Source organism: Anomalospiza imberbis, chromosome 1, assembly GCF_031753505.1.
Source record: "Anomalospiza imberbis isolate Cuckoo-Finch-1a 21T00152 chromosome 1, ASM3175350v1, whole genome shotgun sequence".
NCBI classification, from domain to species: domain Eukaryota; kingdom Metazoa; phylum Chordata; class Aves; order Passeriformes; family Viduidae; genus Anomalospiza; species Anomalospiza imberbis.
The window spans coordinates 129,001,734-129,015,029 of NC_089681.1; the positions used below are offsets into that span (position 1 = coordinate 129,001,734).

At 37.6% G+C, this 13,296-nt stretch overlaps 1 protein-coding gene across 4 annotated transcripts in view; it reads right to left on the reverse strand.

Moving 5' to 3' along the window:
• The window catches only part of ANKIB1 (ankyrin repeat and IBR domain containing 1), an 85,319-nt gene that overhangs the window by 49,112 nt on the left and 22,911 nt on the right, over positions 1-13,296 (reverse strand). For all 4 annotated transcript variants that reach the window (XM_068211244.1, XM_068211253.1, XM_068211227.1 and 1 more), the window contains exon 2: positions 3,305-3,573. In XM_068211244.1, coding sequence (XP_068067345.1) covers positions 3,305-3,492 — 188 coding nt within the window. In that variant the 5' untranslated portion in view covers positions 3,493-3,573. The remainder of the gene's footprint in view (positions 1-3,304; positions 3,574-13,296) is intronic.

Sequence of the window (13,296 nt, forward strand, 5' to 3'; positions counted from 1 at the left end):
CATCCACCTGTTCTGCTGTGGGTCCTCCAGGGGCTCTGGGTGTCCAGGGGCTGTGGAGGACATCCTGCCCCTCCATCTCTGCCCTGGTGTCTCTGCAGGGCTGTCTCCCTCATATTTTTTTCACTCCTCTCTCACAGACACTGTGCAGCATTTTTCATCCTTTCCTAAGTATGCAATCACAGAGGTACCACCAGCATCACCACAGTCTCAGCTTTGGCCAGTGGTGGGGCTGGCTTGGAGCTGGCAGACACCAGTTGTGCCTGGTGTGGGACACACTGATCTCTTCTCACAGATGCCACCCCCGCAGCCCCCTGCTACCAAAATCTTGCCTCAAGAACCCAGTACAATGCCATTCTGTCAACTCCTCCTGACAGGTGCCCCAGCTGGGGGCTGAGGGCTATCCTGTGCTAGCCTTGGAGCAGGGGCTCCTCTCTGCTGATGAGCTTACTGGCCTGAGATAAAGTCTTTGAAAATTCTTGTTTGAGCTAATTAGATGTGGTCAGCAATTTTTGGTTTTTAAACATTAAATGCTATGTTAAAACAAACTGGTATGTCAGGTAAACATTATTCAGGGCTGCAGACCAAGTTATACATTAATGGAATGTTGACTATGTTTTGGTTTTTATTTCAACATTCCTAGTATACTAAAGTTTCCTATGATACTCATTAAAATGATCAAGAAACAATCCTAGCATTTTAACAAAATCTTGCTGAATCTTGTGAAAAGAAATTAACAGCAAATTTTCAAATTTTTACATCTTGATCCTGTTTCTGGGCTGTAAATGTTGGATGAAAAGTGCAGCAGCCAGATGACTCAGATACTTGCTGCATAATAACTGTGCAGCTCAAAATCATTGAGAAATTTTTGTTGGCTTAAGTTTCTGCCAGTAGACTTCATGCTGGATTAAATCAAGTTTGTGCAGGTTGGCAGTTTTGCTTTCTGACCCTTTCACCTCTTCTCCAGTTTCTTGTTTCTCTCCTTCTGAGCTGACTGCAGCAGGATGTCCCCAAATCCCTTTCACTGTGCCTTTGGCCAGTCACACCACCCTCAGCGCTGCCAGTTAGGATATTTCTAAACATCCCACAATATCTCTGTCAATGCATTCTGTATATGCAAAAGGTGTACCAACAACTGCATCACACTACTCTATTTTGAGAAAATCTCACACAGTAAACTGTAAACACATGTCAGTTCATATCCACCTACAATAATACTATTGCCTATAATGAAAGAACTGAATTATATGATATGCATGCAAGTAAATGCTAGAGCTTGTAGTTTAGTGGTGCTAGAGATTCCCCAATATTTAAAGTGTTTTATGAAGAGATAAACATAAAATATTATACTACTATGGACACCTCGTAATTGTAATTTTCTCTCAAAACACAAAGAGAATGAAATTAATTTATTTTTAGGTACTGAACTTTATTGGTAAATCAAAGCATTCCTTTTAATAATCAGCTCACTTAACCCTTGCCATACCCAGGACTTTCTGCATCAAAATAAAGCAGCTTAACTCCAAAGCACTCGTGCCCTTTCTGCTATCAATATTGCAAATAGACACACTGTAAGGCTTATATTTATTCACTTCTACTACTTTGTTTAGATAAAAAAGCTACATTTATGTGCAGCACATCTTAAAGAGAAGCCCTTTGAAAGACATCAGAAAAGTTAATAGTAAAAAAACTTCAGTAAATTACTCCTCACAAGTGCTACACTTCTAGCAGTCTGGGTTCAGAACCAGACTCCAGCAGATAAAGGCACCTACCCTATGTTTAGGGACAAAAAATTTATTACAAACCCTTGACTCAAGCAAGGCAAAAGAATGATTCTTTTGATCATTAGTTTGCCATGTGTGAAAAAAAAGTTCTCCTGTGAGACTTAGATGTTGAAGGCACTATGTAGCTAGTAGCAAAATAGCATTTCTGAATGACTTTTTAAAGAAATACAAAGCAGTTATTTGAGATTCCATCATAATGATGCAATATAAATTAACTAATGCACTACTTAGAAGCCAGTAATTATGACTATTTCTTTTCATATGTGCAATTTCATGCATCTTTGTTGTCTCAATAAGGCTCTAATTTCTTAAGAGTTATTTTCTTGAGAGAAATAACCTGAAAATCTCAGAGGAAAAAAATCATATGGAAAATGTGAGTAAAAACTGGACACTATTTTAAATTTATTTCAGTTGACTCTTTTCAATAGGTCAAGAATAAGGAATAGGGGTAAAAATAAATGAAAAGTTTCAGTGATTAAATGAAAAGTTTCAGTGATGAAATGAAAACATCAAATTAAAAATAGAAATACAGAATACATAAGGAAGAAGAGAAAAATATTTACCAAAATTGAGGTAAATGAGAAATTATAAAATAAAAATCTGGTTAGATGAATGTAAAACACTGAGGAAAAATTGATGGTGAGAAGCCAGAAAGCTAGTAAAGTTACAGCACACGAGGTACAAAACAAACCTTATGAATACTACAGGCCCATTTAGACATAAACACAAAAATGAAAAGAATATTATCAGTAACACAGTTTAGTATTTATTTCTGTTCTGTTTCCTAATATGAAGAAGAGGATATTTATGAAATTCTCTCTAATAGTGCTTACTGAAGAAGAGGTTTAGCAATGTCTGCCTGCAATGTCTACCTTCACAAAATACTAGATGAGAACAGCTTGTGTTTGCAATGTCTGGACATGGGTAAGATGTTAATCTTTAATTAGAGCACTGACAAAAATACGAAAGAATGGAAATAGCTAATATTAGGGATTGCTGTCCATACTGACTGCAGCAACAATAAACGTACTTATTATCAAGCTATTAATGTTCACTGTTATTATCCAACTCAAAAAATAAAAGCTGCCTGAATAACATAAGAATAAATATATACTGTTCCATCTAGAAGTAGTTAAAATCAGTGTAATATCCACAAAGCTTTGCAAACAGATTATTAAAGACAGGAAAACACATCAAGAATGGTGGAACAGTCACTATTTTCAAAGAACCATTGTACAGTAGTCTTCAGGAAGCAAGCTAAAACTGCCCAAGACTAATGTTACAAGAAAGGAACAGGTACTGAAATAAAATTAAAGACTGTTTATCAACCAGGGATTATAGACTGATTTGCATGCTTTCTATCACTACTCAAACTTGTTACAAATTCTGTCTGTGCAACACACACATGCACATATATGTGCACACCTATGCACACTCACATCAGGCGTTTATAAGCTAGCTGTCACTCTTGCATTTGCTAGGTCAGTTTTTCACACCCAAGCCAAATTTCAAATGCTGCTTACCCCAGGATACGATTCATTCCATGCCTAGCAGCATAATGCAGCGGAGTATTGTGCTGGTACGTTTCTCCATAAGAAGTATTTGGGTCAAGAGTTTCTTTTAGTTGAGGGTTGCTCTCATAGATTTGGCAGGCCAAGTTTTCATCTCCATTTATAAGAGCTTTGCGGAATTTGGTGGTTGTATTTCCCATGTTGCTATCCTAGCTATCAATGGCACTTCTTCCTTTCCCCTTCATCCACTTGTTGTACGGTTCTGTAACATGCTTCACAGCCTAAAAAAGACAAACAACATTCCAGTTATTCTGTAAAATACTTTTTCCTAGATGAAAAGAAAAAATGCAGAGCTATAGCACTGTAAGAAGGAAGGTGAAGAAGAAGTACATAGGGCCTATAAACTCTCTTCATGAATTGCTGAAATCTTTCTAGGTAAATGCACACAAATTCCCAATTCTTCACAGATCATTTCCCTGATAAATTGTGGATCTCCCTCCCTCTGCTAATATCTTCACTACCAACACTCTTTAAACCTATGGAAAATAAATGGCTAATATCAACCTGTATTAGAAGACTGGCATGAACACTGAATTTCCATGAACAAGAAATGAATTAAAAAGTAGTTGTTGCTTCAAAAACAGAATCGATCTAAAGCAAAATTCTTACACAAGGAAGAACAATTCTTCAAAAATATGTAATAAAGCAGACATCAGTTTAACTTTTACTGAAAGAAAATAATATTAAAATATGCTTGAAGCACCTGAGCTTGTATAGGTGGGTGTACACAGCACCCTTCTGTGCCAGTAAGATGAATGCCCACGAACACATGAAGTACCATGGCCCCATTTTAACAGCTCTGCTAAGCAGACTCTTTTAAACACCTAGTCCCTTACACTTAGATCTACAACGTCTGGCATTTGTACTGGCACAAACCAACTGCACCTTACAGTACTTCAAAGTACTTTCCAGCTGCTGTGCTCCCCAGCCTCTCTCCTTTACCTGATGGAGGCACCAAGCAGATTAAGCTGCAAAAAGACAGGGCAGACAGAGCGTCTCTGCTCATGACACGAGGCAGCAGGAGCTTATCTGGATGTGCAGCTGGAGAGAGCACATGTTGGCTTATGTCAGGGCACAGACAGGGCAGTCAGCACTGGCTGCGGCTGGTAGCACACTGAACCTTCTAGGAGGTCCCTTTTGTGCGTGAGTCATCCCATCCACACGGCTCCATGCCAGACCTTTCACCCCACAAAGCACACACAGGAATCCAAATATGCCAGGCACAGCAGGTTAGGGGATTGAGACTATGTTGTGCACATAAAATCACACAGGGCAGGAGCTGCCCAGTACCAAATATTCAACTTGTTGGGACTATCTCAAAGCTGCCATTTCTATGTTGGATTTCCAACACAGTTACTGGTGCCCCTCCAGCCTTGTAGACAGACAAAACAGAGGAATGCAAGGGGTCTAGAGCTGCAGAGAATCCAAGGGAATCAGGATGTAGATGAAATTCACACTAAAAGCAGTTGAGGAAGCCTGGTGAACAGCTGAAGTGACACACCTTTGTTTCCCCAGAGCTGTTGTCACCAGTTGCCACATCAGCTAATCTCATCAGTGTGGTCAGGTCTGTTCAAGGAGAGAGGTGGCCTTGGTGGCCTTCATTTTAATCCTTTTTCCTACAAAACTGTGGCAAAACAACCCTTATTTTGAGCTGTTATGAGGTAGCAATGACACTGCTGTATCTGCTGCCTCCACGTACTAAACACATTGTCTGAGACCAGAGTTACCTAAAGAAGAACCAAGTAGGCACTCATCCAAACACAAATGGACATCCTTCATGTATCTAGTTATAGCCACAAACCAAAACCCAGATTATTCAATCACACTACAGATTCTGCAGCATTTTGTATCCTTCTCTCATTGATATATTTTAAAATACAAACATACAGATACTACACAGATATTTATATTCTTCAAGAAAATCACTGTATGTTCACATTACTTCATCACAACTCTCAGTGCCATAAATTAATGTGTTTTCAGATGCAAAACTAGTTGCATTACTCTACATACCGGGCAGTTTCAGGCTTTAGTCTATGAACCCTTTAGTCTATGAATAAAAGTTCTACACTCTTCAGTCAGCCAGCAGTTCATATTACATTCAACAGACAGGATCTCAGAAATAACATGAAAGAATTATTTTCACTTAAGTTTAACGAGATTAGTTTGTGGTATTATATTATCTGTCAATCCCTATCTACCACCAGTAGCTCTCAAGACTATAAATGAAATTAATGAGAACAAATGCCTAAAAGATATCAGAATCGTCATGGAAATCAATAATAAAGACCCCACTAATGCCTATAACACTAAGAAAAGCACAAATCATTTGAAATTAGAACGTAACAGCACCAATTTCCATGCATTTATTTCTGGAAATTAGCACACACATAACTTTCAACAGCTGCAGAACATGCTGCTTCTTGCCCAAACTGGAACATTAAACAAACCTGGGTAGGGATGAATGAGAACACTGAGAGTGGAAGGAGAGAAGATGGTGCCCCAGGCACCTGAGAGAAATCTGGGACAGGGTGGTTCTGTCGAGATGTTGAAGATGAGATCTGGATGGATTTAGGCAGGAGTATGAAAATGCATGGGAGAAGTGAGGGTCTCTGTGGGGTGAGCTAAAAAACTCAAGTCATTTTTGTGCAGAAAAGGCAAAAATCATTAATTCTTTTGTACACCCAATAAACTTTATTTACTTTTGATACAGTATGGATATACTAGAATGTTGTACTGTCATCAGTGACTACTAATATAAAAGATGTAGGCACATTGCTTGAACTATTATGTACATTATCATATAATCCAGAAATTCTAGGAATATACAGACTGCACCATATAAGTCACTGAAAAAAGCAGTGACATCTGCTTTCTTTAAAAAAGCTGACAGCCTATGTGTCCAATAAAGGGCTAAATACGACACAGACGTGATACAGAAAGGTGAATGAAATAAAAAGAGTAAAAAACTTGCTTGTGTAAAAGGACCAGACTCCAAAGGAAATGAATCTCAGTCAAAGGAAGGAAGAATTTTAAGAAGGATTATAAGACAGAGCTATGGTATGGCTTTGAAAAGACACAAGTGAACTCCAACACAAAACAAAGAATGAATGCAGAGGTATTGAAAATTTAGCAAAGGTTAATGTAAATATATCCATCACATTATCAAAACAAAATTAAAGATGACAGAATGGGGATAGTCAATGAAGGCCCTTCAGGTGACGGCAAACAGCTTATATTTGATGTGATAGCAAGAAACTGATCTCTGGAAGAATGGAAGGAGAGAAGTGATAGAGTCAAAATTAACCCAGAAAACAATTCTCTACTTAAAACACATGATATGATAAACTATATTAATGTCTGTCACCTTCATACAGTATCCACAAAGTTTTTAATTTTTAACACTACAACAGGCGTTAGCCTTTTATGCTTTGGAAATTTGGTGGGCCACATGGTAGTATTTTTTGTTTTCTGAATTTCAATTAAACAGGTCATCAGAAACACAGAAAGACAAGGGAGAAGCTGTCTCTGTACCCTGGCTCTAACAGTTGGCTCCCAGCATGTTTGGAAGTCCAGAAGAAAGAAAGATGTGACAGCTGCTGTCTTTCAAGCTGCTGTAGTTGATGAGTGCCCTTCTGTAAAATATTCAAGATCTGCCCATTTACAGTCATCAGTTCATCTTTCAGCAAACAGCCCCACTGCATCCGCCACCAAAGCAGCCTCTGCCTCAACCGAAGGAGAAAAAGGACAAAATGTCAGCTGATGGAACAAAATTCTGACCTGAGAATGGCAGAAATGGCCCAGTCTGATGCCTTTTAGTGTAGTTATCTTTCATGAAGAGCTTCCAACCTGTTACTTTCTCAGAGAACAGAAAGTTAACGAGCAAAGATGGAACCAGACATTCAGGGAAAGGAAACCTAGTTCACTCCTTCAGCCTGTCATTCCGTGTTTTTAGAAGTGAAGGGCATGTAATACATACATTTCCTCTGATACAGGTGGCAGGGAAGTGGTCTGGAAGGTTATCAGCCAGTCAGTCTGAGACCTGGAGAGCTGAACTCAGGTGTTGCTAAAGCAGTTTCAGCAGCTCCTGGGCTCACATGGGTAGTGTGCAGTATCAGTGTCACTGGTCTTGCCTCCCTCTTCATATAAACCCAGCATTTAAAATCCTTAGGCTATTTTTTAATGTCCACATCACAATGGAAAAAAATTACCACACAAACATGAGAATTTTCTAGTATTTTATCTAAATAAAATGACACTTGAAGAGAAATTTACAGGACAAATACAAATTATTGTTTTGGTAGGGAGATCTAGTCACTGAACTGTCAATCTCTGTGCTAACAAAGACTGTATCATGGCCTTTAGCATAACCTTATATCATTTATCATAACCACAATTATCATTTTACACCAAAGAACTCTGGAAAAACTAAATATAATGTTTGCAAAATATATCCCATATTATTTCTGAATTACAAACATCAACCATCTAATTCTAATTTTGAAAGTATATTTATTACTACCCAAATAGAAGTACCAGCCTTACAAAACCCAAAAACCACCCTAAAGTTTAAGGCAAGATTCTTATAAACTCCATCAGGGCCATCACACTTCTCTGCCTTAGCAACAAACAGTAATTTCTGTGGTTTATTAGCAACACTTTGGTATCACAGCTCTATAAAAATTTAACAAAGAGACAGCCACTCCCATAGGAGCTTGATGATTGAGTACAAGATGATAAAAGAGTGGATAAAGAAGCACATGAGTAGAGCAAGGAAGCAGTGAGATTCTGAGAGCAGTTGCACCAGCTGCCCAATTACTATTGATTTTATTGTGGGCATCATCATAGAAGTGAGTCTGAAGAAGAACAGCAATGACATAGGATTTTAGAAGGAGTTCTTCCTTCCTAGGTGCTTGCTAGAAATTTGTAAAAAATAGTAAAATATTGTACAAGGGGGATCAGGTAAGTATTTTGGAAACATCATACATCCAACACTCATTTAGGAACCACATACTAAACACAAAAGTCTTTCATGAGACAGCATATATTTCTCAATTTACATTTTAATTGCTTTAATACTAAACCAGAATTTCTTACTGAATATAGGACTAGGACATGTTGATACAGCAGCTGTTCTAAACCTTGGGGAATGAAAAAAAAGGGATACAGACTGTACTGCATCACACTGCTTAGAAAAATCTATCAACACCAGTAACAAAATATTCAAGTTTAACAGTGAGAAGAAAATGCTATATATTTCTTGCACCAAAAACACCTACTGTTTATATAATGAGCAAAGCTCAGGATTAAAGTTAATAATCATGCGCAACTTTTTTTTTTTTACAATGTAACACTTCATAATTACAGAGTTTAACCTTAAAAAGTTTAAGTACAATTTGCAGATAAAAACCTTAAAAATATTTAAGTAGTTTGTCATGTAAACTATAAGAACATTCTTGTGGAAAAGCTAAGTGAGTCAAGGTCAATGAAGACTACATAGCTCCTCATACTTCAATCTTAGTATTATTAAAATAAAATACATTACCTAAAATTAGTGTACATTATACAGCTTCTAAACCCTTCAAAAGACAAGTGATAACAAATTAGTTACACAAGAAGGATAAAAAATTATCAAAAATACTTGTTTTTACCTGGCTTTTGATGAAAGTATGAAATACTCTGCATTTATATTCTAAAAGCATCTTCTGTTTCAAGCACAGTTAGCTCAAAAGATAGCTATTTTATTTGCTTTGGACACTGCAGTTAAACAGCTAATTTTTAAAATCTGAGTATCTAAAATGTTTACTGCAGAGTCTGTCCTATATTATAAATCATATTTTTTTGCAGAAGGGAACAAACAACTTCTTGGTTCAGGAAAAAGCCTTGTGACCTGCATGCTTATGATGAGTGCCACATTATGATGTTGGTAATTTTAATCCTCACTTCTGGGACAAACTAACACAAATAAAGCAAGTCAAAAGTTATGTTCAAGAACTCTCGGAATACCAGGCTGTCTCCAAGAAACAGCAGAAGAAGCCCTGGTTAGTGCTCTTCATCTTCTCTTATCCTCTCCCCTCAACACAAAGTAAAAAAAAAAAAAAAAAAAATTCTCACTTTACCAAGAAGACAAAATTAAGAATGAAAAAGTGAGGCTAAATCTAATTTTTACATGTTTATAGTCAAGATTTATGATTTGTCAAATTTTAATTACAAATTGTTCTCTCTGGATACCTGTATCTGGGAGAACTTTTCTGCAAAGTCTGAAGTAACAAATGCACTTGAAAAGCTTGAGAATTGGTTATAGAAAAGAGTGGTGGTGTTTAGGGGGTATTTTTACACACTGAAATATGCTAAGGTTTGTGCCAAAAGTTCTAAGTCATCAACAGGAAATAATGAAAGCGTCTCTGCCACTTTAAACCTCTGTGAATAGGACTTAACATTATCAAACTCTTGTTACATTTTACACATCAAAATGCAGAACAACAAAAAAAAAATTGCTATGCCAACATCTCACCCTTCATACAATGATCACCAATATAACATTCTCCGTGCTTTAAATACCAAAGTTGAAAAGTGGCAAAAATGTTGAGAGTTGACTTGAATAAAACATAGTGTGGGCTACTGAGAGAATTAATTATTTCCTCATTTATATGCTTGTGGGATAGAGAGTCTAGCAACTTAGGTTACAATATCATTATGCTGGCATATGTACCCACAAGTTGAAGGTTACAGTTATTGCTCAGTTTAGTAATTTGAGACTTTGGCTTACTGATTCAGCCATAAAAAAATTCATCCAGGTGGAGTATTTTTATTCAGACATGATTCTTTCACAACTGTAGTTTGTGGAGTAAAAAGGATTTTAAGAATGGCTTTGGTTTTCTTTGCCCTGTTGCATTTAAAGAGATGCAACTGGGCCAGCTGCAGCATAGACTAGAAGCAGTTTAAGAAAAAACTTTGCTTAGATGTAGCTGAAGTAATAGCTACATTAATTTGAATTGTGTTGTCTACAATACTTGCCTTCATCATTTTAATGAAATGTGATAAATCCACTGTGGGGTAGGTACATACACATATGGCAGGAGAGACAAGATACTGTGCAGCCAAATCGAAGGTACATTGGTACAGCTGGATAATGACTGCATTCCCCTGTAGTCAGGGGAAAAAATCCAGCAGCACAAGTTAAAAGGAGCCATCTGTTGTGGTGTATACTTTTTTTTTCCCTTTAGTGAACAGCAATTCAGTAGGATGGAACAAAGGAATCATCATTCTATAGTTCTGCTCTGGAATATCCATTGGTCTCACCTGTAATTATGAATTAATTTCAAAATTCATTCCAGGGCCTCTTGTCTGTAGAATTTTTTTTTTTTTTTTTAATAACAACAGAACCCTCAAAGTTCTGAGAAATACAGATAAGACTTTGGAGTTGTTCCCAATGCAACTGTCTGTCAAGGCCTTAATAATCTTAGTAATTTAATTTGTTGTACTTTAGTCAGTGATATAAGAGAAATCAGAGAATCATAGAACATCTTGAGTTGGAAGGGACCCACAAGGATCATGGAGGTCCAACTCCCAGCCCTGCACAGGACAACCTCAGGAATCACACCATGTACCTGAGAGTGTTGTCCACAAGTTTCTTAAAACTCTGTCAGGCTTGGTGCCATGATCACTTCCCTGGGGTGTGTATTCCAGGGCCCAACCACCCTCCAGGTGAAGATTTTCTTCTTAATGGTATTTTTAGGTTCCAGGCATAAATTACAGCAGAACTTTTTTAGGGCTAGCTCTTCAATCTTCAGGTTATGTAAAGTACTCAAATCTAAAATCTAAAAGATTTGTACCTAGTCTACCAACAGTAGCACCCTAAGACCTTCTCTATCTAGATCAGAAGGGGAAGAAGTACAAAAAGATATGCTTGATGTTTTATTAGATTAAGTCAACCTACAGACAGACATAGTTCTGGCATTTTAATCCCAAGCACACTCTTTTAGAATAAAAAGCCCACTATAGACTCTTACACTGACTAAAGTAACAGGACACTTTAGGTACAGTGCATAAAACATTGTCAGTTTATTAAGGATCTATAAAAGCGACTTCTGTTACAGGCCAATGCTGATAGCATCACCTTTTCATCACAAAGAAGTGAACAAGTGTCACCCAGCACCTGTGTAAAGCAGCAGCAGCAGCTGCTGGACACTTAGCATCAATGATAAACTAAAGATTATGAACCAGAGACTGGCATGTGGACACACTTCAGTCACTGTATTGCCTCTCTGGTTTCTCCCTAGCCTCACACACATATTTTGCCCAGAGGATGGGAGCCTCTCTGCAGAAAACATCCAAACACACTTTGCTTAGCTGTGAGATGACCTAAACCGAGTTGGGTTGCTGCTTAAGACAAATGTGTGTTCTTCTGAAATCAGATTCAATATTGAAAAAACTACACAGAAACCACCATCAAGAGTTACAAGGCAATAGTTCAGAGAGCAAGGGACAGATGGGACTCACAGACTGATACTGTATGGGGCAGAAAGTCTGAAGAAATTTGAGTATTTCTGCCAGACTGATCCACCTAGACAAAGTGAGAGTAAAGACAACCAGTACTGGTACAGAGCACTGCTAGAACATGAAAGGAGGAATGAAGATGGCATCATAAAGAACTATAGAAAACCTCATGGGGAGCTTGACTGACCAATCTCTATAGGGTACAATGTGCCTGGACCCTGGCTTTGACTGGGTCCAGGATGTATTTTTCAAGTACATTTGCTCACCTCTGCACAAGTAAACAAGTTTGAAACTGCATGAGGGCCCAAAGGCAACCTTCTGGAGAACCTCTGGCAGAATCTGGCCAGCCAAAAGCTTTAATGCCAACTTCATTTTCAGTGGTGTTAAACTGACAGAATTGAAAACAAAACTGTCTGCCAAGGCAGGTCCACAGAAAGTGAAACTAAACAGAATAGCAACACGGGGATGCTCACGAGGACACTCCACAGTAAAATCTGAAAATCCCTTATACATTTAGAAACCTTAACATCTTCCTGAAGCAGAAGTTTCTCAGTTTGAGGAAGCTTTTTCATAGGCAAGAGTATCAGTTTGTAGGGTCATACTCTTCCTGGATCTTGTAAATGTGAAAGAGGCGTAGATGGTAAATTTTCAAATGTAAGGATAGCTACACAAGGTCAGGCATATGCAATAAGACTGCACACAACGAGCATCATTCCTTCCTAAAAGCATACAGTCTCATTTGGAAATAATGAATATCTAAAGTTAATACATTTCTACATAAAACCTACTAGTTTTATAATCAGCAATGTATTTCAAATAAAGTAAAAAGGTGAAGAAACAAATAAATCTAGAATTTTCAATGTCCAATCTCACAAAATATGCTGTATTTGAGAATGTCAGAGGAAAACAACAATCACAGTATACTACCGCTGACTCTTAGTTCATAAGAATACTACTGAGAGGACCAGTACTCTATCTGTAGACTGGTGATAGTTCCACAGTTTGCATGTTCTGAATAAAATAACCAATACTTACTGTATTTTCTCTATTATCACCCAAATAACCTAAAGCACTGAAAAGAACACTGTACACCATTTCAAGGAATATGCAATTTTGTCAGAGTTCCCTAGTAACACTCAAGCAAGCTACACTTTGAAGACTAGACTAAATCTCCATTTAGTGCAGTGTATTAATAGCATAAATATCTACGGATGAAATTTTGTAAAATATACTCTGATTACATGAAAGGACTATCTGTTTCCATGTTTTCAAGTGGGAGGTGAAGAAAGCACATCCAGCTGTCTGAGACAGTTGATGAGCATTGTTCACAAACGTACCGGACCAGAAAGAAACACGCTCATACTTTTATTGTTTCCTGGAGGCATTCTTACGTGCTGGTTTTGTTCCATGTACAGCTAAAAGACAATGTGACCCCGCTGATCTTT